Source organism: Rattus norvegicus, chromosome 12 (genome assembly GCF_021556685.1).
Source record: "Rattus norvegicus strain SHRSP/BbbUtx chromosome 12, alternate assembly SHRSP_T2T, whole genome shotgun sequence".
Lineage (NCBI taxonomy): Eukaryota > Metazoa > Chordata > Mammalia > Rodentia > Muridae > Rattus > Rattus norvegicus.
In genome coordinates this window covers 22,330,947-22,354,773 of record NC_141545.1, presented here as the reverse complement: position 1 = coordinate 22,354,773, position 23,827 = coordinate 22,330,947, and the positions used below count along the sequence as shown (strand labels likewise).

The window sequence follows — 23,827 nt, the reverse complement described above, 5'->3', positions numbered from 1 at the left end:
TGAAGTTCACCTGGAACGCGCCAGTAAGGGTGAGCTGCTACATTCCTCTCTTTCCATGAGAAAGCACAGCCTATGGGCAACAGGGACCTCTGATGTGGCCATTGAGCCACCAGCTGCCCGTGTTGACACATCCAGTGACTAGTACCCAGCTCATGGGTGGCTGACATTCATTGGCATCTAGCTCCAGAGAGGGTGATCTCCAGCTTTCAGGCAGAATTGTCCCCTCTGGTCGGTTCCCATCCCATTCAGAAGCCCAGGACAGACAGCTGTCACTTTGGCAGCCCCCATTCTCTGGTCCCCAAGTTGTCACACCCTCAAACCAACCATGTGAATGGAGCGACTCCAGGAAGCAACCAGACAAACAGGACCACAGGATGCATCTGATGTGCATTAAGTTCGTTGATTTTTTTTTCTCCTTTTAGTTCAAAATAAAAAAAATATATATATAGCAGGCTCTCAGGTATATAAACTGATAATATTAAAAATACAAAGTTCACCTTTACAAAACCAAACCAAAACAAGGAAACCACACACACACACACAGTTCTGGTTAACAGTGAAACCCAACAGCTTACTATAAAATAATCTTAGTCGAGTTTCCACACTGCCGCAGAAGCCGTTTAGCAATGGAGGGTGGTCCCTAGGGGTGGAGGGAGACCCAAAACTGAGCGATTCTCATAGTTCTCTCAAATGACCTAAGCTAGAAGATGTTAAAGGAAGGCAGAGGCGCATCGGAAATGATGTATAGGTAGGTATTTATTTTAATACACCTCATTAGTTTGGCTAGGAAAAAAAAAATAACCGTCTCACTGTCCCAACTTACAGCAGCCTCGTGCATGTTATCAACAAAAATGTCATCCAAGAGATTTAAAAAAAAAAAAAAAAAAAGGCTAGGCAGAGAATAAAAAGGAGAAGCTCAATTACTTCATGGTGTAAAAAAATAAAAGGAAAGGAAAAAAAAAAAAAGAAAAAGATAAGAAAAAAGAAATTCCACGTAAGGCCATCAGGAAGTTCCCAGGCAGACTCAGTCCAGGCGGTGGCTTCCAGGCCCGCGGGCTTCTCCCATTCGTTCAGTTCCTGTACCTAGTAGAGCTGGCAGGTAGCATTCTGGGCGTCCTTGGCGAAAAGCACCTGTGCCCACGGGCAGAATCCAGGGTGGTGGCCAACATCAGCCACCACTCGAGGGTCAGTCCTGCAGGGCGGCCCTTCTGTTGCCCGCTTCAGTCTTTTTTTGTTTCTTCTGGTGGGGTTTTTTTGTTGTTGGGTGTGGTTTTGTTTTTTTTTTTTCTTTTTTAATTTTTTTGTTTTTTTTTTTTTTTCTTTTTTGTGGTTTTGTTTTCGCTCTCTGTGACAAGGAAGCTTTCTCACTGTCTCTCCGAGTGCTACAGTACTTGCTTTGATGTCACACTGAACAAACGGACACTGTCTCTTTGTCCTCGGACACAGTTTTTCACGGAGGAGAACAAAGACTGCACGCACATTGGCAATGAAGCACCATACATAGTATGTTCAGGAATGTCACACGCCACGTACATCCGTGTCCCGGGAGAGGGCAGCCAGCTCATCTCACCTCACATCTGTGGGAAGGCAGGAAGAGTTGAAGCTATGACCACAGATACAGGGCCGCTTGACAACTTATGTCTTAATACATGCAGGTGATATGTAATTTAAAAAAAAAAAATCAAATTTTCCACAGTTTAAGTGTAATCAAATCTTCCCAATGTAAGAACTGGTACTAGGCTAGCTGCATTTCATAGAAGAACCCATGGCTCCCATTGCACAGATGGAGAAAATGAGGCATGGAAAGTTCCTTTCGGCCTTCCCGCTATCTTTCTTTCTTCTAGCCTAAGGCCTGTACTTGTGGGAGGTTGGCAGTTCGGGCCATGAAGTGTCAGGGAGAACCAGCCACCCTGTATGTGGGTCTCTGTGACTAATCAGAGCAATGATTTTTTTTGTGGCTATTACGGTGCTGGTGATCAAATACGAGCTATCATCACAAAACTATACCTCCCAGTTCCATACTGAACCAACAGTGCCTTCCTTCACAGCCTGGAGACAGGCTGCCAGCTGGACACGGGCAGTCGCAGAAACACCTGCCTCTCACTTGAAGGGGTTCCCTGTCAGCCGTGGGCCCATCAGAGCACATGGGACAACCCTGCCGACCTGCCCAAGGAGACACATGCCCAAGACAGGCATCCCCAGCCACACTCCTGTGGGAGCCAGGGCTCTCAGACACCCTATCTCTGAGGACTCTCTTGCCCAGAATAACTGTTTGTCTTGGATGCCCCTAAGTCCCATGTGCCAGGAGGAAGGGCTCAGCCAGACAGGCTCCAGCCCTCTGAGGCAGACAAGCTGACACTCAGGACAGGTCTGAGAAATGGCACACCCCCACCTACATTCCCCACACTTCCGGGGAAAAACAGCATCATAGGGTGGGTTTGGAACAAGTATCCCTAAGAGACTCTACAGTCCTTCTCTACCTGACCGGACTCTTGGATCCCAGAGCAGCCACCGTGGGTCCTGAGGGTAATTTTAAGGACAGAATCCACAGGGTCAAGTACAAAGGACTACCCATCCTGGTCTTACACAGAACATTAACCTCCACCTCCTTCTCCTGATGTTGCTACTGGTTACAAAAGCAGGTTACGCCCTGGCCACTTAGCTCTTCGGATCCACTCAACCTCCTCAAGCCTCAACATCTGTAAAAGCCTCAGTCCTTTCACTGGTCAGTGCAGTGGGTAGCCTCCCCAGGTAACTCCACCAGAAGCAACCACCCTTCCCGCCATGGGGCATTAGGGTGCCTAATCAACGACCAAGAGAAGGGCAAAGCTGTAGCTGCGAGGAGACCCGGCCCAGCAGTCCCGGAAGCACACAGAACCTTGAGCCAATCAGGGCCCATGGGAAGCTGGATTCGCTGGTCTGATTGTGTCCCAGCACTGCGAGGGAGTCCCCCAGCTCACCCAGCGGGCAGGGCCTACCTGGTCGGGCCGCCTTAGGTGGGTTTTAACCTTTTTCTTTTCCGCTTTTTACCTGATTCCCTACGCCTTCCTGTCAAGGAAAGGGCAGGGAAGGTGAGTGGCCTCCGGAGGGCCTGGAGTGGGAAGCCACAGCCATAAATACTGAAGGTGTTTTATCTTTCAGAACGAAAGCCCGATCCACCCTGGCGCCTGGACACTTCTGGGTCTATCTCTGCGTTTGGGCTGCCTGAATGGTGGTGCTGTATAGGGATGCTGGTCGGGATGAAGGTAAAGACCCTGGGCGAGGGCACTTAACCTTCAGGGTCTACTGTCCCACCTGGATGGGGTACCCTGCAGGCACAGTTTCCCTGACAGTTTCCTCTACAGGCCAGTGTAGACAGCTGGGAAATCCAGACCAATCAACTTTTACCATCGCTCTGTGACTGACTTGGCTCGGTCCAATGCGACCGATCCCTCATCCCATATCCCTCAGGACCCACGCGAAGCAAACAGACAGTGCTCGCCACTCACCCGTCTCCTCCTCCCGATGGTCTGGGTTCAGGTTGGAGGTCGCGCATGCGCACTCCAGGTGCTCCTCTAACCTCACCTGGACCTCTTTCAATTTTGGCTTCTTCCTGACATACTCCACTTTGGCCACCTGCCGAGGAAACAAAGCCAGTGTCAACGCTATGTGCCCAAGGGGACCTGCCTGGTGCACACCAAACCAGGACTCAGATAGCTAACCCTTCCCGAGGCATCTTCCCTTGAGCTCAGGTCTGCCTTCATTCAAAATAAACCCCAATGATGTTAGGCCTAACAGCTGCACCCCACACCCAACAGCCCAAAGGGTCAAGGTCAGCCTGAACCACACAGCCGGGGATGTGACTCAGTTACCAAAGTGCTTCCCCAGTGTCCACAAAGCCCTCGGTTCCATCCCCAGCCCCGTATAAACTGAATGAATGTGGCAGCATAAGCCTGTTTTGTTAATCCCAGGACTCAGGATGTAGAGGCAGGAGGACCAGGAACTTAAGGTCACCTTTGGCAACAGAGTGCTGAGGTGAGCTGGGACTACAGAAGACTCCTAACTGCCCAGAAGATCTGAAGAGCGTCAGCAAAGAAAGGGTGAACTGGACATAGGATGGTGAAGAGCGTCAGCAAAGAAAGGGTGAACTGGACATAGGATGGTAGAACATAGTACTACTCTGGTACATGTGCTGTTGTTAGTAAGAAAGCGGAGCCTCGACTAGAAACAGCAGAAACTCAGCTGGAGACAAAGCTGAGGGAGGGGACCCTCCCAACTCAAGGTCTCTGAGAGACAGCAACACACACCTCCAGGCCGTCCAAAGACTTCACACCAGACTCTAGAACCCAGGCAAGCCCTCCCATAGTCCCCGCCAGGTGCTGGGCACTACAGGCTCACACTCGGCAGCACTCTGTCATGAGTGTGCCAACTCCGCCCCCACACAGACATGCATGTGAATGGTGCACACAGCTCCCAATGGAGGAATACAACTCCACCCCCACACACACACACCATACCCATTCAGCAGTTCCATAACCCACCCCCGCCCCCAGCCCCCATCAACTGCTGCACCAGGAGGCAGCCTGGAGGCATGTGCCCTGCTCCGTTCCAGCATGGCACTGCATTAGAGAATCCTCCAGGTCTCCTCCCTCGGAGTCCAGACACCAGCGCTCATTTAACCAGCCAGCCAGTGAGGAGGCAGGATTGTCACCTCCATGGATAGAAAAGGAAAATCAGGTACAGCATGCCCTCTCCTGAGGTGACCCGGGGAGCGTGGTTGGCGGCTTGTCCCAACCTCAATGCCACCTGGAACATGTGCTAGAGAACGGCCAACCTCCCAGCCCCGCAGAACTGCATACAACCGGTGCCAAATCCGTGTCCGACTCCTAGAGCAGCCCTAAGGGATCACAACCTTACACCTCGCCATATACCAGGGAAACTGAGGCTACAGCAGTGCTGAACCCACCCCAGGTAGCCTGGGGCACCTAGCGGTGGCAGCCTTGTGCTATGCGATAATGGAGACAGTGCTTGGCCCAGAGTGACTGAGGGATTTTGGGCAGGGGAACATTTCCCACTCTTCTTCCAAGGGTATCAATGCTCAGGAGCCAAGAAGACCCAAGCAATGGTCAGCCATGCACCAGTACCAGGTCAGGCAGCCACTTCAGAGTACTGGGGACCAGACTCGGCCAGACTCTGCTGTGGCTACCAACTTGGCTACATTAATGGTTAACATGGGTGCAAAGGGTGCCAGGTGCCCAGCGGGCGTGTGAAGTAGAATGGGTGCCTCAGGTGTGAACACGGTCTGCCAAGTATGAGCTCAGCAGGTAGGGCGTGGGACCAGGGGGTCAGGGGTCAAGGGCCAGCCCAGGAGGTTTCGGTACGTCAGAAAGCAGGAGGGACAGCAAAGTAGGGACAGTGAAAGCCAAGGAGGGTCTTGCCCTGAGAGCTGTAAGCATGGGGACTAGGTGCCCAGGGGTCTTTCTCAGAATGCTCTGGTGGAGTGCACAGACAGCCTGGGTGGGGACATCTGAGTGCGGCTATGCTGTCCAGATACCTCCAACCTGACCTGTGAAATGGGGACAGTGGTCACACCCACCCAGGTAGCTCATAAAAGAGCAAAGTTACCTCTGCAGAGGCACCCAGAGATAAAGTGGGTATGGTGGGACAGGCCCGGAAGCCCAGCACTCAGCAGGCTAAGGCAGGAGGATTGCTTCAAGTCTAGCCTAGTCTACACACTGAGTTCCAGGCCAGGCTGGCTTTAAGACCACATATCCAAAAACAAATAAAATACACGACATTAAACAGTCACCTAGAAATGGGACACCGCCACCCAACAGGAGTTCGCTTCAAAAGGAATCAATATTCGCACAAGACTCCTTATTAAAATTAAGCACCCAAGCTCTGTTCAACAAGTCATCATGTCCCCAGAGGCACTGCAATCCTGGTCCCTAGGCTCAGATAGGTGGTCTCACACTCCACCCCAGGGAACAGAAGGGCAATCCCTGTCCCTCCCTTCAAGGACCCTGGGGTGGGTGGGGGAGAAAGTAGTTCTCCTAAAGGGAAAACATCAGCCAGTCCCAAGAGGAGCTGTAGGCAGAGGTGCCACATCCTTGCCACAGTCCCCAACCTCCAAAGATGTTCATAGTCTTTGGTGATCCAGCAAACTTCCAGGATGCCTAGGTAAACCCAGGCCTGAAAGAGACCATGGTCACAGACACCAGCAGGTGGGTGCTCTGCCCCTCTGTGGCCAGGACCAGGTGGGCGTCATGAGGCCCTGAACACAGGTTGTCAGGAGGGAATTTGGTTTGTCTTTTAACTGCAGTCCTCCAGCCCGACACAACCCTTAGATTTTCCCATGAGGGCCGATCCTAGACCCAACCCCCTGACTGCAGGGCAATAAAACTTTCTCCATTGAGCCTAGGGGTCCCCTACATGAACATCAAGTGTTGAGGCGTTCCAGCTGGGGAGCCCCACTCTTCCAGACAGGCCCACGGTTATCAGACAGAAACAAACAGTGGTTTATAGTAGCACCTGCCTTGGGAATGCAAGGATTCCAGCCACTCTGCCACCTCTGTCTGGCCAGGAAATGGCTACATTTTTCTCTCCAAAGGACATGTTATGAATAGTAAATTTTCAGAACCGTCTCCGTGAAAATAGAAAAAACGAGATGGTAACGTCCCGGGAATCCCACTTGTGCCCCACGCATTCCAGAGCTCCCTCACGTCCCACCCAGAGCGTCACCTGGCCAGGCCAGTATCCAGGCATTCCCCTGCAAGGAAGCGGGGCTTGTCCTATTACGCCAAGCCTCAGGACAATGGCATCTATGATAAAAGCCACTGCTGACTGAGCGGAACGCAGGGCACAGTCCCTCCTTCGGGTCAGCCACATGGACCCGATTATAGCCTCTTTTACTAGATGAGCAACCAGGCGCTGGCAAGCGAATGACTTGCCCAGGCCCCTCATTCTTCTCTGCTTTCTAATGACGCAGAATTAAAAGGAGCAAGGCCGCAAGGCCTCACAGCACAGCCCCAGAGACCTTCCCAGGACAGTGCTTTAATTTGACCAAGACGGCATTAGGCTCTGGCTCCCAAAGTGTCCCGTGGAAGGGGGAAGTCGGTGACACATCTTAAAGTCTGAGGGACCCCCTATCCCCTCTGACTGAAGGCTCACAGCTTGCTAAGCATCGAGCCCATCTCGGGTGTTTTCTGCCATGCTGCTCCAGCATCCTTGGACCTCAAGCCCCTCAGCAGAGGAGGGACCATGAGACTTGCTCCTTCAAGACTAAAGCCTGCCAGGTCACCTTCTCTAAAATCTTTGCACAAGCCACCTGATGAAGCCCAGCTGGGACTTTCCTTAAAACACAGCTCCAGACCCAACCCCAGTTGGGGGAACCTTCCTTCTAGAAGCCTGGAGCCTGAGCCAGCAGAGCCCCATTTCCTGCATGTCGGAGACGGAGTAATGGAACCTCCTCATCCAGTTTTGCAGCCAGGTCGAATGATGGCTCAGAGCTGGCCTGACCCCTTGGCATCCCTAACCCCTGACCCTTGAGCAGCCCCATGTAATGTAGACAGGAGAAGCCTCACCTCTGTCCAAGCTAAACGCTCCATGGGCTGGGCTCTGCTCCACTGTGCAGGCCCACAGGACATACTCCTCCAGTCTCCACAACAAGGTATGGAGAACATGGCTAGCACTTGAGGTCAGGCGATACACGCTGAGCACAGCAGGAAAAGAGCAGGTCAAATAGGGTAAGGTCCTAGGCTGCTCAGGGATCATGCCAGCCAGCCACTGAGAGACTGAAGCAGGGGTTCAAGGCCTGCCTAGGCTACACAGGGAGTCCAAAATCAGCCTGAGTGAGTTAATTGAGCCGTGTCTCACAATAAAAACCATGGAGGGCTGGGTGCTTGGCTTAGTAGTAGAGCCCATGCCTAGAATCCACCAATGAGGGGCTGGAGTGTTGCTCAGTGGTAGAGCCTCTGCCTAGAATCCCCCAGTGAGGGGCTGGGGCGTGGTTCCATGGTAGAGCCCCTGCCTAGAATCCCCCAGTGAGGGGCTGGGGGCGTGGCTCAGTGGTAGAGCCTCTGCCTAGAATCCCCCAGTGAGGGGATGGGGGTGTGGCTCAGTGGTAGAGCCCCTGCCTAGAATCCCCCAGTGAGGGGATGGGGGTGTGGCTCAGTGGTAGAGCCCCTGCCCAGAATCCCCCAGTGAGGGGCTCAGTTGTAAATGTTTGCTTGTAATGAGAAGTTCTGGGTTTAACACACAGCACTACAAAGAAGGAAACACACACACACACACACACACACACACACACACACACACACACTGGAACCAAGGCTGAGGGCACTTAGAACATAGATGTGGCCCTCATCATCAACCCCACCCCTGCTGACCCAGAGTCTGGGACTTTTAGGTCCATCTCCCTCCACGCAGGTTAGCACCAGCCTCCACCCCAAATACTACAGGCTTGGCATCCACAATAGGGCTCCTGTTCCACTGCTTCTCTGTCCCTCCTGCCAGAGCCTGCAGTGTCTGGAGCTGGATGTCCCCTCCTAGCTCTGGGTGGGCAGCAGTGGTGGTGCATATGGGTGGGTACTTAACGATGGACTAGGAAAAGCCTAGGCCAACCAGGACTAGATTGGTCCCTTTCAACTGACCAGGACTCTGGATGAGTCCCATCCAGCACAGGGAAGGAGCAGTAAGTAACAGTGTCAGTGGGAATGAACCGTTCCTGTCACAGAGGCTGGAGACTGAAAACCTCCAAGTCAAAACCCCCATACACACCAGGTCACACTACCCACCCCTTGGACCGTGTTTCCAGCATGGAAAAAACGATTCCTAAACACATATTGTAATAGCTCGCTCTTATAACCCCACCAGGCAAGAGGCTGAGGAAGGATTACCTCAAATTTAACATCAGCCTGGGCTACAAAGTTCTAAGCCAGCCTAGACTACAGAAATCCATGGCAGGCAGGCAAGGAACAAAGCCAGACAGATTGAGAAAGAGAAAGGCCTACTCTAGATCAAATCTATCACCCAAACGAACAAGATGGCAGGTTTCCAAACACTCCTCCATTTACCATCCCATGGTAACCCCGGGGCCTAGGAAAAGGCTGGGACTGGTCCAGGTGACACAGGCCACCAGGGTGCTTGAGCCACTCCTGGTAACATGTCCCTGCCGCAAGCCAACACCCTGCTCAACCTCAGAGGGGGGACGGCAAGACTAGAGCGCATCCCAAACGAGTCCACTGAACCCTGGGGAAAGCCCATGGCTTTGGTGTCCACTTGTGAAGATGCCTGCAAATATATGTGGGGTTTATTCAGTCGGCTCTCCCTGGAGCTCTCCAAAGACCAAGCGCCAAACATCAAAGTCAATTCTAAGTACAGATGCCTAGGCTGTGGGTCACAAAGGAGGTGCAGAGCCTAAGTCCTTACCAATAAAGGTGTTCTCCTGGTACCTGCCTTCTGCTGGGGTCAAAGTTCATGGCAGGGTTGGGGGTTAAGACAGATTTACTAGAATGGAAGAATGAGGTCTGAAATCTTCACACATGACTCTTGGGACCCTGCAACGCCCCCCTCCCCACCCCCGAAGTATCATGGCTACAGAAGCCTGACTGTGTCAGAAGTAGATGTTGTCCTCAGAGGGAGGCATTCTAGCCCCTCAGCTGTCGAGAGCCCAGATACCACTGCTTGCACCCGTTCAGCCACCCAATGGTTACACGTTCAGCAAAAAGGCTTCAACCTGTTGGACGCCCCCTCCCCCCCCCAGGGGGGGGAGTTTGCATCAGAAATCCTGTATACCAGATATTTACATTAAGATTCATAACAGTAACCATTATGAAGTAACAATGAAATCATTTTACGGTTGGGGGGGGGTCACCACAACAAGAGGCCGCAGTGTTAGGAAGAGTAAGAACCACTGCTCTGACTGACGATGGGATGTCAAAGGCTCCAGGCTTGGCGACAACACCACAGAAATGCACACGCACAAGACAACCAGCTATCCATCATATTCTTAAGACTCATGCCCAGAGAGGGACTAAACCTGCATCATTCAGCAGGGAAGCCAGCAACCAAACCCCGAAGGGCACAGAGGTCCAGAAGGGAACAGACTCAAGTTCCACTGTCACCTATGCAGACAGTGACCATGCATGCAAATTATGGGCCCCACAAATCTCTCATGGCACTATGTGGCTAGTTCCTCTTAGAGGGAGCTGGGAAGACTCAGAGAGCTGTGAGTACCCCTCCACAGACACATTTAACTAGTAACAACTGCTGTAGAGGAAAGACTCTTTGCCAGCCTTTGCCAGCGCAGGGGAGAAAGTTCTAGACATGCAACTTTCTCCAGTCAGTCGTCAGTGCTAGGGTGGGCACTCCTGTGAAACATCTGCCCTTGAGTCACCCACACTCCTGTAAGCAATCAGAGTGACCTCATTGGCTCAGCCAGCTGGACTGTGGTGGACTGACTACCTTCTTTGGCTGGTCATCAGTGCCCAACCTAGTGCTATCCTATGACACAACATGGGACCAGAAGCACGGCGTGACCCCTGAGTATCCCACAGTCACTCCTGGGGGGGGGTCACTGAAGCCAGCCCCCTGGCCTGTACGGAGCCTCATGTACGTAAGCCTCATGCCATGCTTTGCCCTGCTTCTGAAACCGTTCCATCAACCCAAGGGCATTTTTGCGAGACTGACCATGACAAGGGGCAGGACTCACCTTGACACTGCGGTGGTGGACCCTTGAGGGCTGGCACTTGACGCTGCTGGTGTTACAGCAGCCAGTGCAGCGCTTCACCTCCACACATGGGGGCCAGATCAAGAAGTTGGCCGATGTGGGGTCCACCTGGCTCCGAGGTATCTCGTAAATGACCGTCCTGGTCTTGCAAACTGCGGGAATGGCTTCCTCTGCAAAGGTAAGAGTACCAAGAAGTAAGAAAAAAACTAGGAATCTACCTGTAGCACACAAAAACATGGCCTCCAATCTCCCAACCCACAGATACCCACTTAGGTTGCACCTAGATAGAACCCACCCCTACAGTAGCACCCAGTATGAAAGGACATGTTAGTTGCCAATAGACCTCTCAATGTACAGGGCTGAAACTCACAAAGCTACAGACAGTTCTAGGCCAACCTAGGCAACCTAAGGAGGTCTTATCTCAAAATAAAATGTGAAGAGGGCTGGGAAAATGGTTCAGGGGTAGAATGCCTAGAACCCCCAAATGAAGGTGGTAGAGCCCCTGCCTAGAATCCCCCAGTGAGGGCTGGGGGCATGGCTCAGTGGTAGAGCCCCTGCCTAGAATCCCCCAGTGAGGACTGGGGGCGTGGCTCAGTGGTAGAGCCCCTGCCTAGAATCCCCCAGGGAGGGGCTGGGGGCGTGGCTCAGTGGTAGAGCCCCTGCTTAGAATCCCCCAGGGAGGGGCTGGGGGCGTGGCTCAGTGGTAGAGCCCCTGCCTAGAATGCCCCCCAGTGAGGGGCAGGGGCTGGGGCTGAGTAGTAGAGCCTGACATGCACAGGCCCTTGTTTCCATCCCTCATACCCTTCCTTGCTTTGCAAGCCAAGAAGTAGGGCAGCAGAGGAGCAGGTCTCCACATAGCCCAAGGCTATGGACCTGGTTATGAAAGCCAGAAAACTACACTTGTTTGTCCCCCTGAGAACAGCCATTCTGGGGCCATCTGCTTGCCGGGTGTGCACAGCAGATAAGAAATCCCCTCAGGACCCTGGGACACACACCCTTCTCCTCCTCAGGCAGTCCTTCCTCACTAACCCCATTTAACTCTAGACCTTGTTGCTCCTTATATAGTTGCTGCCTGGTAATGTCTTTCGGACGAGCCAATGTGCAGAGAGGTAGCTGTGATACCAGGAAGGCTCTGGGGCCTGTCCACTGATTGTCTCTGCTAACCTACCTATCAACACTGAAGGGTATCTTGACTCTAGACTCAGAGCCGGAAGGAGTGATGGGCCAAGGAGACGCAAGCCAGCTAACCAGCGGGCGTTAACCACACCTAAGAGATACGCACACCAGCAGCTGCCAGCGCACTCCAGAGGAGATACACAGGTGTCCACACACTCCCTGGGAGTTAGAGGGGAAAGCATGAATGCTGGGATGGAGACCAGACTCCTCCCTGCCCTCAGGGGCCAGCACTATCCTTCTAGATGTGAGTTCCTCCAATACAGAGGGCCCAAACACTGGGCTGGGCACACTGGCCTGGGCTCCTAGGGGGCTCGGCCATTCTGCGTTTCTTATGACAGCCATTGTAGAGAGTCTTCTAAGTGGGTCTCATGTAAGGACCTTAGCTTGCAGTCAGTTCCCCTCAGCTCAGTAGGGATTCTACAGTCCTAGCAGGATGGCTGAGGCCTGGTTGGGAAGCTACCATCTATTCTCATGTCTGGAATGTTCCCTGACAGTAGCTAGGAATCGATAAAAATCTACCTTTTTACTGGTAACTAAATCTCACAGAGAGAGGGATCTACTTGCCTAGGCTCACACAGCAGCCAGTACCCCAACAGTACACAGACAGCCCCCTTATCTGAGCTAGGATAGGGTGAATCACACCTGAAATTCCACCCTATGAAGAGCAGAGGTCTTGGGAGGATATAATTTTTTTCCCCAGAATGAGAGTCAGGTGGAACCCCAGAGTCAAAGGTGAGAGAGGTAGGGTCTCTGAAAGAGGTGTGGGCCCCAGCACACTCCAGGCTGCACCCGGATTCTGCAGCTGAAGCCCAAGAGCATGCTGGAGCTCACATCAGGAACTGAAAATTAAGCACGGCCACGTTTTCCAACGAAGCCTCCTTATAGACAGGTCCTGACAAGACTGGGCACTTAAGGAATTTATAATGTTCCCCTCCTGGAAACTCTTGGCCCAGGCACAAGACTCCCAGGCAGGAGACACTCTATAGAAGAGAAAGAGGCCTGCCTCCATGCGGAGGGCAGGGGGCCAGTGAAGCCTTTGTTTAGTGGAGGGATATGTGGCTGTACCCAAGGCCTTGAGTTAGCAGGAAGCCCTCACAGCTCCAGTGGGAACCAGCCCCTTTCCGCTGCCACATGGCCGTCCATGCTCACCAATACTTCTCTTCCTGCGGATGGGCACAGGCCGCTTCTCCGGCACATGCTTAACAGTGTGGGACCCATGGGCTCTCAGGTTTGTCTCCAAGGCATCCTCAGCCCCTAAGAGTAGAAAGAAAAATATGGTAAAGTGCCCACACGTATGTACCATACTCCTGGGACCTAATTAACTGAGGCTTATACAGTAGGTTTCAGAGTGGGACAAGGGGTAGTGTTCAAATCCCCAGTCCCAGACCCTCTGCTTGCATACAGGGTTTACAGATGTGCCTTCAACCAACTCCCTAGACTCTTGTCAGTATGCATGTCCCCAAAGCGTCACTCTCCTGTGAGATTCTGAGGTTCTCTCAGGAAGGCATTCAGGTACTCTCGCTTACGACTCTGAAGGAAACCCTTGGAGGACTGTACTGGGTCAGGAAAGTCCCAAGGCCACCCAGCTGGGCCCAGTTCTGGAGCAGCACCACTATCGACGAAGCAAAGAGGGGAAGAGCGGCTGCCTCTCCTGCTGTTGTGTGTGTACAGCGCGCCTCCCTCTTGTAAAGCAGGCTTTGATGAAATGCCCTAACCTCTGAGGGGCATCGGAAGCAACGCCAGACCGGGCTGCAAGCCAACCTCCACAAGTTCCTGAAATAAGCCTGCTCTGAGGGCCAGAGGCCATGAGAAACAGCAAAGGGGTGCGGCTGAGAGAGAAGTGAGGCTAGAGTCCCCAGGGCTAGGTGAATAAGGGAGCAAGGCATACAGAAGGAGACAGGAGGCAGGCGGCAGCACCTGAAGGAGTGTTCGCACCTTGAGGGCCACCAGGTGCTCAGCAGAGGTAGAGTTACAGACTGAGGACAGATTTAAGGTCAGCTGGGAGAGCCCAGCCTCTGAGATACGCTGGCCCATCACAGTGGAAGAGGCTGCTACAGTGCCCCAAGTTCTGCAGTTCCTGGGGACAAGAGGACAAAAGAGCCCCACCACATGCTGGGCAGACATTATCAGCCTCAAATATAATTAATCTATACCTGGCTTTCCCAGGCTATATCATGCAGAACTTCAAGCAAAGCTCCCCTCCTTCCGTCTCCACTTTTCTCCGGGACCCTCTCCCCTGAACAATCTCCCTTGGGTCCCAACATTTATTGACATTTTGCCCAATCGGAGAGCCCTCCTAGCGAGAGATACACACAGCCTACTAGGTACCACACCATCCACAACCAGCCTCCTCCACCCTGAGACGTCTCCTACCCACACACTTAAGATAAAAAGCAAAGACTCGTCTAAGGTGTGAATGTCAACGATGAATCTGAGCCCAAAAAACTATCTAAAATGACTCAGTGTTCCAATGGCACCGATTTTATTTTAAGACCCAAAATAAGATCAGAACTGCTCATGCAGTAAAAATTTCCCATCAACCAACTGTTACAAAGAAGCATCTCTTCACAAAAAAAGTGACATGGTGAGTCATGACCTAATGATGACCATCCCGCTATGACCAATCCAACAAGAAATGAATGGGCCATCCACTCACAGGGCCCGCGAGAGGGCCGACTGTGGTCCGCTGATGCCTCGCTTGCCTCAACATGCACATAGTAGGTGTCACTGACTTTGCAGAGGCCAGGGCACTAGAGTCCAGAAAAACTGAACAAGACAGGACAAATCAGACAGGCAAGGTATGGTGAATCCCCCCTCACTCAGGAGGTGGAGGAAGGATGAAGAGTTCAGAGTTCAAGGTCATCCTCAGATACTAAGTAAATTCAAAGTCAGCCTGGGACATACAAGATCCAGTCTCAAAAAAACTAAAAACAAAACCAAAATAAAAATGAAGACCAAAAGAAAGCTGGGACCCTTCAAGGTCCGGCGCTCAATAGGTCCAATTCCCCAACCCAATGACTCCTGACTGAACTTAATGCAGACAAACTCAGCCATAGAAACGGGCCACAGCTCCTACTCAGACAAGCCCACCTTCTGCCCCCCCCCCCCCAGATCAAGCTAGGTCATGAGTCAGGTGCGGTGGCATAAGAGAAAGATCGGAAGTTCAAGGCCACCCTTCTCAAGAAACAAAAACAGGCTGCTGATGTCATTCATCTGAAAGAGGATCCAGAACACCCAAGACCCTGGGTTCCATCCCCATTACTGCATTAAAGAAGTATGGTGATGAGTGTTGGTAAACCTCTTCCTATGCCAGCGGAGACAAGAAGATATCCCTCAAGCCTTACATAAGGGAGTGGAAGGCTATAGCGCCTGGGCTCTGTGAGACCACAGCTTTAAAATAAGTAAATAAACAAACGGCCATAAGCCAACTACTGATCTACCACTGTGGCATCTTCGATGTGCGACAGATGCATTCGTCGGGAGTTTAAGGATGTTATCTTGTGTGACACAAGTGAGTCCAGCATGAACCAGTGACTAGGTCCCTCTCAGGTCAAAATCACCTCCTTTATCCTATGCAGATGTGTGAGTGACAATGTCTGATTACTAGAGGGAAGGACAGACAGAGTCCACTAGCCCCGTCCTGGCTACAATATTGTGAGTCGCCTGGGATGGGATGTTTTATGTATCAGTGACTCAATGACCCATGGGCAACTGGCCAGCAGTTCTAGAGAACAAAGCTCCTGTTACAACACACACACAAACACACAAACACACACACACACACACACACACACACACACACACTCCCTCACAGTCGACCTGAACTTCTGAGCTGCAGTTCACAGCAAGGCCGCATGTCGGTCTTGGGTCTCTGAAGCCAAAAGCCACACTGGAAAGACCACTTAGAGCTCCTTGACTCTGCCATGGAATGCTCTGGGCTCAGGGACATTCTTGGCAATGTACTGGAATCCTGCAACCCTTGGAGCTGGGCCACACAGCCAAGGAGCTGCAAGGTTGGGAGGAGATGCCTTCAGGGTTTCCCCATCTGGAAAACAGGGATGCTGCCAGCTCACTAGACAAGCCATGTGCCAATCACAAAGCCCCACCCACTTGGATGAGGAGTTGGCTGGGGAGCCTGGGACACCCCTAAGCCTTTCTCTGCTGCCTGCAACCTAGATATAGGGACAGAAGGAATTCACCTGGAGAGGCCATCCTTGGGGATGTCCCAGTGAGAACCGCTTCCAGCTGACTCTAATACTGACTACCACAGCTGTCCGCAGGCTCCTCTAGCAGCCAGAGCCATAGGGCTCCTCACTTCAAGAGACAGAATGTGAACCAACCAGCCAAGATGAGTTTCCAGGTAATTTCCATACCAGAGCAGGGGGATAGCCAAGTAAGGAAGACCCCACTTTGGGTTGATGTCACAAGGGGTCCTCCAGCCCTGTCTTCAAGATGAAGAAGCTATATCCACACTTGGCTTTCAGAGGTTTCCAAGGGAGACCCCTCCAAATGTCTGACAGGTAGAATGAGTGTGGGGATGTCCTAAACACACACACACACACACACACACACACACACACACACACACACACACACACACACATCATTCAGACAGAAGCGGTTTGAAACCTCCAGGGCCCCCCTCCTGGACAGTTTTTTTTCTCTCTGGACCCTCCCAAGGAGGCCCCAAGCCCAGAGCCTCCAGCCCCCCCATTGGGCACACCAGCTTAACCTGAACAGAAGCTTGGTGCTAAAAGCATTAATGGTGGGGGGTGGGGGAGGTGTGGCTGCAGAGAACAGCATAAGAATGGTCCTGCAGCAAGTGAATGGCCCATTTCCCCCAACATCCAGACAGCAGGAGGCCCAGCCCTGGCTTAAACAGGAAAGCAGTCCGCCTTCTCCAAAGCCTTTGGGGGCCAGCAAAAACTCTGGGAGTATTCCCCCAGTGACCCCAGCCAAGTCCTCCACCCAGGCCTACTCAAAAAGGGATCAGATGAACCCTCCCTGACCCAACTCTGGATCTCCAAGAGAAAGCCTAGGCCTGCCACTCCAGATCAGGATCTCCTGGGCCAAGAAACTACTGACATGGGGCTGCCTTGTTAAAAAATGGTTTTGGCATGCAAAGAAAACAGTTCAGGCCTCTCCACCACCATAATTAGGTACAAATTTCAAAATGGCTAGACCATGTGATTTTACTTAATTCTCTCACCTCTCGCCCTTTCTGAAAAGTTTGCTAGGAGGGGGAAATCGTCACTTAGAATTCACTTTGGCGCCCTTTAGTTCCTCCTGACAAACTCACTGGGGCCTTTTTTAAAAAGCTGGTGGTAAATTTTATCCCAGTGTGTCAGAGAGAGAGAAAGAGAGAGAGAGAGAGAGAGAGAGAGAGAGAGAGAGAGAGAGAGAGAGAGAGAGAGAGAGAGAGAGAAACGGAGGGAGGAAGAGAAGAGAAGAGAAGAGAAGAGAAGAGAAGAGAAGAGAAGAGAAGAGAAGAGAAGAGAAGAGAAGAGAAGATACCCAGGCTAAGTGTTCATTTTGAAAAGGTCACAAAAGACAAGAGACCAAGTCCTCCAGCACAGAGGACTGCCTCTCCCATCCCAGTCCATGCCCACTTATTTTAGCCCTTGTCGATCCGAGTCTAATCCAACCCTACATTTACAAATTGTTTTCTACGTGGCTTGGCTCTGGCCTGAGGCGGGAAGCCCCCAAAATAGCCCCAAGCGCCAGTGTCCCAGGCGCGCCTTTTTACAGGATGGTGTTGAGAAAAAACATCGACCTCCCGCGGCCACCACAGGGACCCAGCCCCGGGCGATCGAGGCACCAGGGAGTGGAGTTTACAAAAGGCCGGGACTGACCAGATCCTCAAGCGCTCTGGGGGTCCTCGCCAGGAGAAGACCAACCATAACCCCACGCTCTGTCCCGGCCGCCTCCCGCGCTCCCGGGCCAGAGGCACAGCCGTTGGTCCGCACACCTGGCAGGGTCTTTCGGCACAGTCTAAAACTGAACTTTCAGTGACACACCCGCTGCGTTTCCCTTAAACGCAAAAACAACCCCCGGGCGAGCGAAGCAACCCTCCGCTGCCGCTGGGAGAGAGAAAGTGGCAACTGTAAGAGAAACGCCTGACTCATACGCCTGGGCGTTTATGGCCGGCGAGTGGAGTCTGACCTTTCGGTGCGCTCCTGCGCAGCGCCCGGCCCGGCCGAGCGCAGGGTACGGTTCCTCGCGCAGCCTGCCCGCCCCGCCGCCCGCGCCCTCCTCGCAGCCAGGGCAGGGCAGGCAGGGGCGCGATTTACCTACGGAGTCTATCTCCAAGAGTCGCTGGAGGTCCCGGATGCTGTGGATCTGACTTCGAGCCAGTCGCTCGATCAACTCCCGGGGTATCTCGGCTTCCTGCAAGCAGACCACACGGTCAGGACGCGCCCAGGGGTTCCAGCCCGGCCCCAGGGGCCACGCAGCCCGGCCCGACCCTCGCCAGGCTCTAGAGCCAGAGGATCGGGTGGGGCTAGGTGGGACCCCCCCAGGTCCTCCACACTATTCCTATCTCTCTGACCTTGGTAAAAACACCCCGACACCGCCTTAACATGTTCAGGCAAAAAGCAGCCGTGCTCTGGCCCTCCCCAGGGTATCTGGGGGCAGCCAGGGGTCGGAGGAGTTTCTGGTTTAATAGCTAAATCCACATGTAGAAACAGAGGGTCGAAATGCGTCACGCATCCACGACTGGAGTCACAGCAGCCTCAACACTTTAACCTAGCCTGAGGGTTCAATTTCACTCTGGGAATCCTGAACCGAGCCCGCAGAGGTGAGGGTCTTCGCTCCCCCCACCCCACCCCACAAGCACGCTCTCCCGGTCGCCCCACCCGTCTCCGGCCCAGTCACGGCCCTAGAGCCGACTAGGACGCCCAAATCCATCGGGGCTTGAGAGGCTGTAGGGAACGCAAAGGGTTAAATATCCACCTCGCGCCTCTCCGGTCCCTGCCCAGACCACCCCCACCGTTCAACCTCCCCCACTCTCCCTCCCGGTTTTTTAAAGGGAGTCAGGGTCGCTGGAGGACTCAACCACGAAGTTCCCACGACAGGGGCTGTGGAAAGTCATTCATCACGGCAAAGCTCCCGGGGAATGGGGGTAGGGGGGTGGGGTGGCGGTGGGAGGGCGCGGGTGCCTGGCCCGGCCCCAGCTGCCTCCTTCAGCCACCTGTAAGCAGGCCCTGGGCGGGCGGAGACTGCTCCAGTCCTGCGTCCGACTGGGTTTGGGGACCAGGAACTGGGGGCTGCGGCTGGGCGCTGCCCACCCTGCCCAGTCCCCGGCTTCAGCCGCACCCTCGTCTACCTTACTGCCCGCCCTAGTCCCCTCCCAGGGCACGGTCAGTTTACACACACCCCCTTTTCCCGCTGTCCGCACCCCGTTACTGCATTGTCCGCTGCGTTCGGGCTGCCCCTTCAGGAAAGGCACCCACAGCCCCCCGAAGTTTCTGCCCACGGGTTCACCTCGCGGCTCCCCGTCCCCCTCCAAGGCGGAGCGACGCAACGCGCTGGAAACTCACCAGACACACTTGGGCATGGCAGAAAATAGAACCCAGTTGGGATTTTTTTTTTTTAAATTACACCACCCTGACAAAATCGAAATGCTCTTTGCAGAGCTTGAAACAGGTAGCTGAGGGGGGCGTGCGCCGAGGGAGCCCAGAGGGGACAGAGGCGCGGGGGTGGCACCCACCTCGGCCAGGGCATGGGCGAGGTATCCGCAGCCGAGGAGCAGCAGGCAAGCCCAGGTCCTCATCGCGTCCCGAGGCGCTGGAAGCTCGGCAGGGAGGCGAGGCCGCGGGGCGGGCGCTCCAGCCGGGCTCCTGTGGCGGCGAAATTCAGTACCATCCCTCAGGGAGCGCGGCCCGGAGGAGGGTGGCGCGGAGAGCAGGGAGCCTGCGGAGCGCGCTCGGCGCGAGCTGCGAGTGCAGAGGCAGCGAGGAGGAGGAGGAGGAGGAGGAGGAGGAGGAACAGAGTCGCGCCGGGAGCCTCCTGGGCCGCCGGGTAGGGGGTGGGGACGGAAGGGGCGGAGGGCGGGGGCTGGGCTTCTTCCTTGGTGCGTTCCCGTGCTGGCCGCCGCCGCGCTCGCTCCCCGTCGCTGGCTTTAGGAGCGACCCGGCCGGTAAATCCGCATATTTGCTGCCGTCAGCCCCGGGAGGGGACCACGGAGCGTGACTGCAGCTCCCGCCGCACCACCGATCACCTGTCTGGACCCTCGGCCGGGTACCAGCTACGGCCTCGCTTCTCTCTGTGGGCTCCTGGCAGCCCCGAGAGCCTGTTCCCGGGCCTTCCTCTCGCCGCTGCCGCCCCGGGCCGGGCACGGCGCGGCCCAGCACGGCGCGGCCCGGCGGCCTGCGTGCGCCCCTCCGCGGCGCGCCCTCGGCTACGGCGCGGCGCTCCGCCCTCCGCCCGCCCGGGCCGGGCAGCTCCCGCGGCCGCGCCGACTGGCAGCTGCCAACCCGCCCGGGGCCTCGCTACGCCGCCCGTGCGGGTCCGAGGGCCGAGCTGGCGCCGCTGCCGCCGCCGCAGCAGCCGCGGGAAGACCAGAGGAGGAGGTGGAGAAGAAGGCGCAGGCAGGCCGGGCTTCGGGAGTTGAGCGGGCTCCGCAGGACGCGCGTGTGGAGCCGGCCGGCGACAGGGAGGGGGTTATAGCGCCGCCACCGCGCCCCTCCCCCGCCCCCGCCCCCCGCCTCCCCCGGATTCCGGGCCCGGGACCCGCACCTCGGAAGCGCTCAGGGGTCTCGCGGGCCAGATCGGGCCCGGCCGCCACTGCAGTGGCCACACACGCGCTCACGCAGGCAGCTAAATCCATCCAACCTCGGCGCCCGCGGCTCGGAGCCCACAGGCGCCGGGGCTCCCGGAGCGCCCCTCCCTCGAGCTTGCCCACCCTTCAGTGCCAGCTGCAATCCTGCGGCACCGGGCGGGGAGGGGAGGAGGCCGCTGCAGAAGCACGGCTGTCTCCGGCTCGCCTCTCTCTCGGGCCCCAGCGGCAGTAAAGGGCAGCGCCCAGAGCTACTGCGCCAAAAAGGGCATGAGAGTCGGCTTGGCCCCCGCCCGGCTCTCGGGCCGCTTCCCACTGTAAGGATCCAGTGCTCCAGCCTTCCCCTCTCCATAAAAGGAGGGGGAGTGAGTCTTTGCGAAGAGGCGGGGCTGGTTTAGGGGCGCGTCTAGGGCACTCACCTGACGGCTGCCACGCGCCCGCGCCCCAGAGCCAAAGCCTGGGACACCTGATTGAGGAACTTGCACTCTTGTGTGGAGGTGGAAGCGAGGCTAGAGTCAGGGAGGAGGCTGTCACCTGCCTCATCGCCACCTTGACACCCTGCACCCTCCAGATCCTTAGCCCCTGGCAGAAGGCCCAGCCGCACCCTGAACGGGTTGCTGAGGGGATAGAAGAAAAGATAGAAAAGAAGCCGCGGGTGAGGAACTCCTGGGTTCTGCCTTGGAATCTAAGGGAGCGCAGAGCGCCACCTCCGGCCAAGGCACAGTACAGACCGGGTGGCGGGGAAGGCACATGCGGACAGAAGTCTGATCAGGGCTGGACGGTTCTCCCACTGAGAGAGATGGATTCCTGGTGGGATGTGACCCGACGGCAAGGCCAGACCTGTCAGCTTCTGGACATGCATTGGAGTTAGAGGATTGTGGACCTTTCAAATCCCAAAGCTAGACAGAGCTTAGGGCTCTGGATTCTATGACGCGCTCCATGGGTAGGGGTGCAACAGAATCCCGCCCGTCCAGTTCACTCCCTTTCATGTGAATTAACCCGTGCACCCAGCCCGGGTCGAATCCCCCACCAATCTCTTTTGTCCCCAGACAAAGGCAGAGCCGGGCAGGAGCCTTTCATCCCCAGCTCCCCCGGGTTCCTGCATTTCAAAGGTCGAGCTAGAAAGGCCCCACGAGGGCGGCTCACCTAGCCCCAAATACCTGGTGTGTGTGTGTGTGTCTGTGTGTGTGTCTGTGTGTGTGTGTGTGTCTGTGTGTGTGTGTGTGTGTGTGTGTGTGTGTGTGTGTGTGTGGTGGGGGTAGGTTGCTGAGAATCTTTGGAGCCCAAATCTAAAGCAGTTCCACAGACTTCCTTAGGCCTGCGGGCCCCGTCGCCACGCCCCTGCCCTAGCACCTCGGGATGCTCTGGAGATACAGAGGCACCCTCTCTTGGCCTAAAGAGGGAGTCTGGAAAACGTCGAGAAGTTCCTCACCTCGAGGTCTTAGAAAGCCCAGGCCTTGTCCGTTCTGGTGAAACTTTGTGCTGCTCTGCAGAGGGAGATTCACCGGATGGCTTCTGGCGGCGACTACCAGGACCACGCTGGACCTGAGTCGAGTTCCTCACCGTTTTATCCCGATTGTTCTACGCGTCCTGTCCTGCCAAGCCCTTCTCAGAAGCAGAGAGGACCAGAGGACACCTCTTTGCGGTTCGACGACCCGATGTGAAAATCCAGGAAGAAGATCGGGTTGCATTGCTGAGGGGATGCCGCGCCCGTCCGGCCACCACCTCCGCATGGAGGCTGCGGGTTCCTGGGGACCCCGCCTAGTTCGGTGCTTTTCTCTCCCCTTACTCTCTTGGCGCAGCAGGGGCGCCCAGCTGGAAATCAAAGAGGGGCGGGAGGAATTCTGAAGATGCGAAGGGACATCAGGGACCAGAATGAAGCTAGGCCTGGATGCATCCGCCCGGGACGCGGGAGCCACAGGGAGCTGGGCGCAGGCACCGTTCTAATCGCCGACCGCTATTAAAAATAAAACCGCGACCCGTCGTCATAGCGACCACAACAACAGCGGCCGCGCGAGGGTGGTAAGAGCTTGTGCAGCCGAGCGCCAGCTGCCTAAGGGGACTGGGGCATGGGCCCTTAAGCTTACCGGTACTCTGATGTGAGACAATGACCCCTAACCCCTCCACCCCCCCCACACACACACACACACCATGCTGTTCCTCCAGGTTCTTAGAAGATTCCTGGTCTCTGAAAACTGGGACTGGCTAAGTCATGTGGTCAAAAGCCTAAAGGACCCGCCGGCTCAGGCTACACACACACACACACACCCATGCCTCGGCTTCCCTTGGGACCCGCGACTGTCCTCATTTTAGCCTCTAGAGAAGGGGTTGTGTGAGGGTGTCAGGCCTCCAAAGAACACCAAGAGACCAAGCCGAGCTGGCGGGGGTTGCATGCGCTTGAGGCCACCGCACCTGTCCCGCCCGCGCCTCGGTGATCCCTTCTGGTAGGAGAAATCACGTGCTTTCTCCTGGCTGGGATTCGAGTTTCACTTCCAGCCGCTATTAGGCGGTTCACTCGGTTCACTGCAAACATTTGATAATGAGGCTAAATATACTTTAGAGTCGGAGGAGGTGTGGGTGGCTGCTGCCCTAGCCTGTAGATGCGTCGCTCCAGGCTCTGTGGGGCATCCCCGCCCCAGTAGCTGAAAACCCCCAAGCCGGGTGCGAGAGAAAGACCCTCACCCACCCCCTAAAATCCAGTCCCAACTAGAAAGAGCATCTTAAGGACTGTGGGCGCTTGAGGACAGCTGGAGGGTCCCTGGAGGAAGTAGGCGGCCAGCAGCTGGGAGCTTGGAAAGGTGGGGAAGGGAACTAGAAAGTGCACCTGGCGGTGACAGGGATGTCCGGTCGCCCCCAGAGCAGATGCTTCCGACCTGTCTCCAGTGCCCCCGGCACAACGCGACGTGTCCTCCCGCCCATAATTAAAATGTCAAGTGTTTCAAATAGCTCAAGAGAGGGGCTGCTCGGCCGGGGGGGGGGGGCAGCTAACATCTAACCTTTGATGGTGTCCTTTCAACCCAAGACCCCCAAGAACACGGGGAGGCGTAGTCACAGATCTGAATCGAGGGAGACCATCCAATTTGCCCAGCATTTTAATCGTAAAGCACACCTTTTCACCAGAGACTCATCCACCTAGCCAGTGCCCTTCAACTGCTTGGAACTCAATT

The 23,827-nt window shown here is 55.2% G+C and overlaps 1 protein-coding gene across 9 annotated transcripts; it reads right to left on the bottom strand.

The window, feature by feature from the left end:
• Positions 1-375: 375 nt before the first annotated feature.
• Positions 376-23,103, bottom strand: Pdgfa (platelet derived growth factor subunit A). Of its 9 annotated transcripts, XM_087577772.1 has the most exons (9): positions 22,093-23,103; positions 21,080-21,277; positions 19,593-19,722; positions 18,175-18,271; positions 13,034-13,138; positions 10,691-10,878; positions 3,489-3,615; positions 2,979-3,048; positions 739-1,577 (listed from the first exon to the last, which is right to left on the bottom strand). In XM_087577772.1, exons 3-8 carry the CDS (start codon positions 19,653-19,655, stop codon positions 2,993-2,995), a joined length of 636 nt encoding a protein of 211 aa, XP_087433898.1. In that variant the 5' UTR covers positions 19,656-19,722; positions 21,080-21,277; positions 22,093-23,103; the 3' UTR covers positions 739-1,577; positions 2,979-2,992.
• Between the last annotated feature and the right edge of the window lie 724 nt (positions 23,104-23,827).

Coding starts and splice junctions, on each gene's coding strand:
- Pdgfa (XM_087577776.1), bottom strand. CDS start 22,393: ATGCGGAGGTGGTGGCCGGACGGGCGCGGCATCCCCTCAGCAATGCAA. Junction 13,139..18,174: donor CTTGGAGATAGACTCCGTAG/GTAAATCGCGCC, acceptor TTCTACTCTTAG/GGGCTGAGGATGCCTTGGAG. Junction 10,879..13,033: donor CCGCAGGAAGAGAAGTATTG/GTGAGCATGGAC, acceptor TTACCTTTGCAG/AGGAAGCCATTCCCGCAGTT.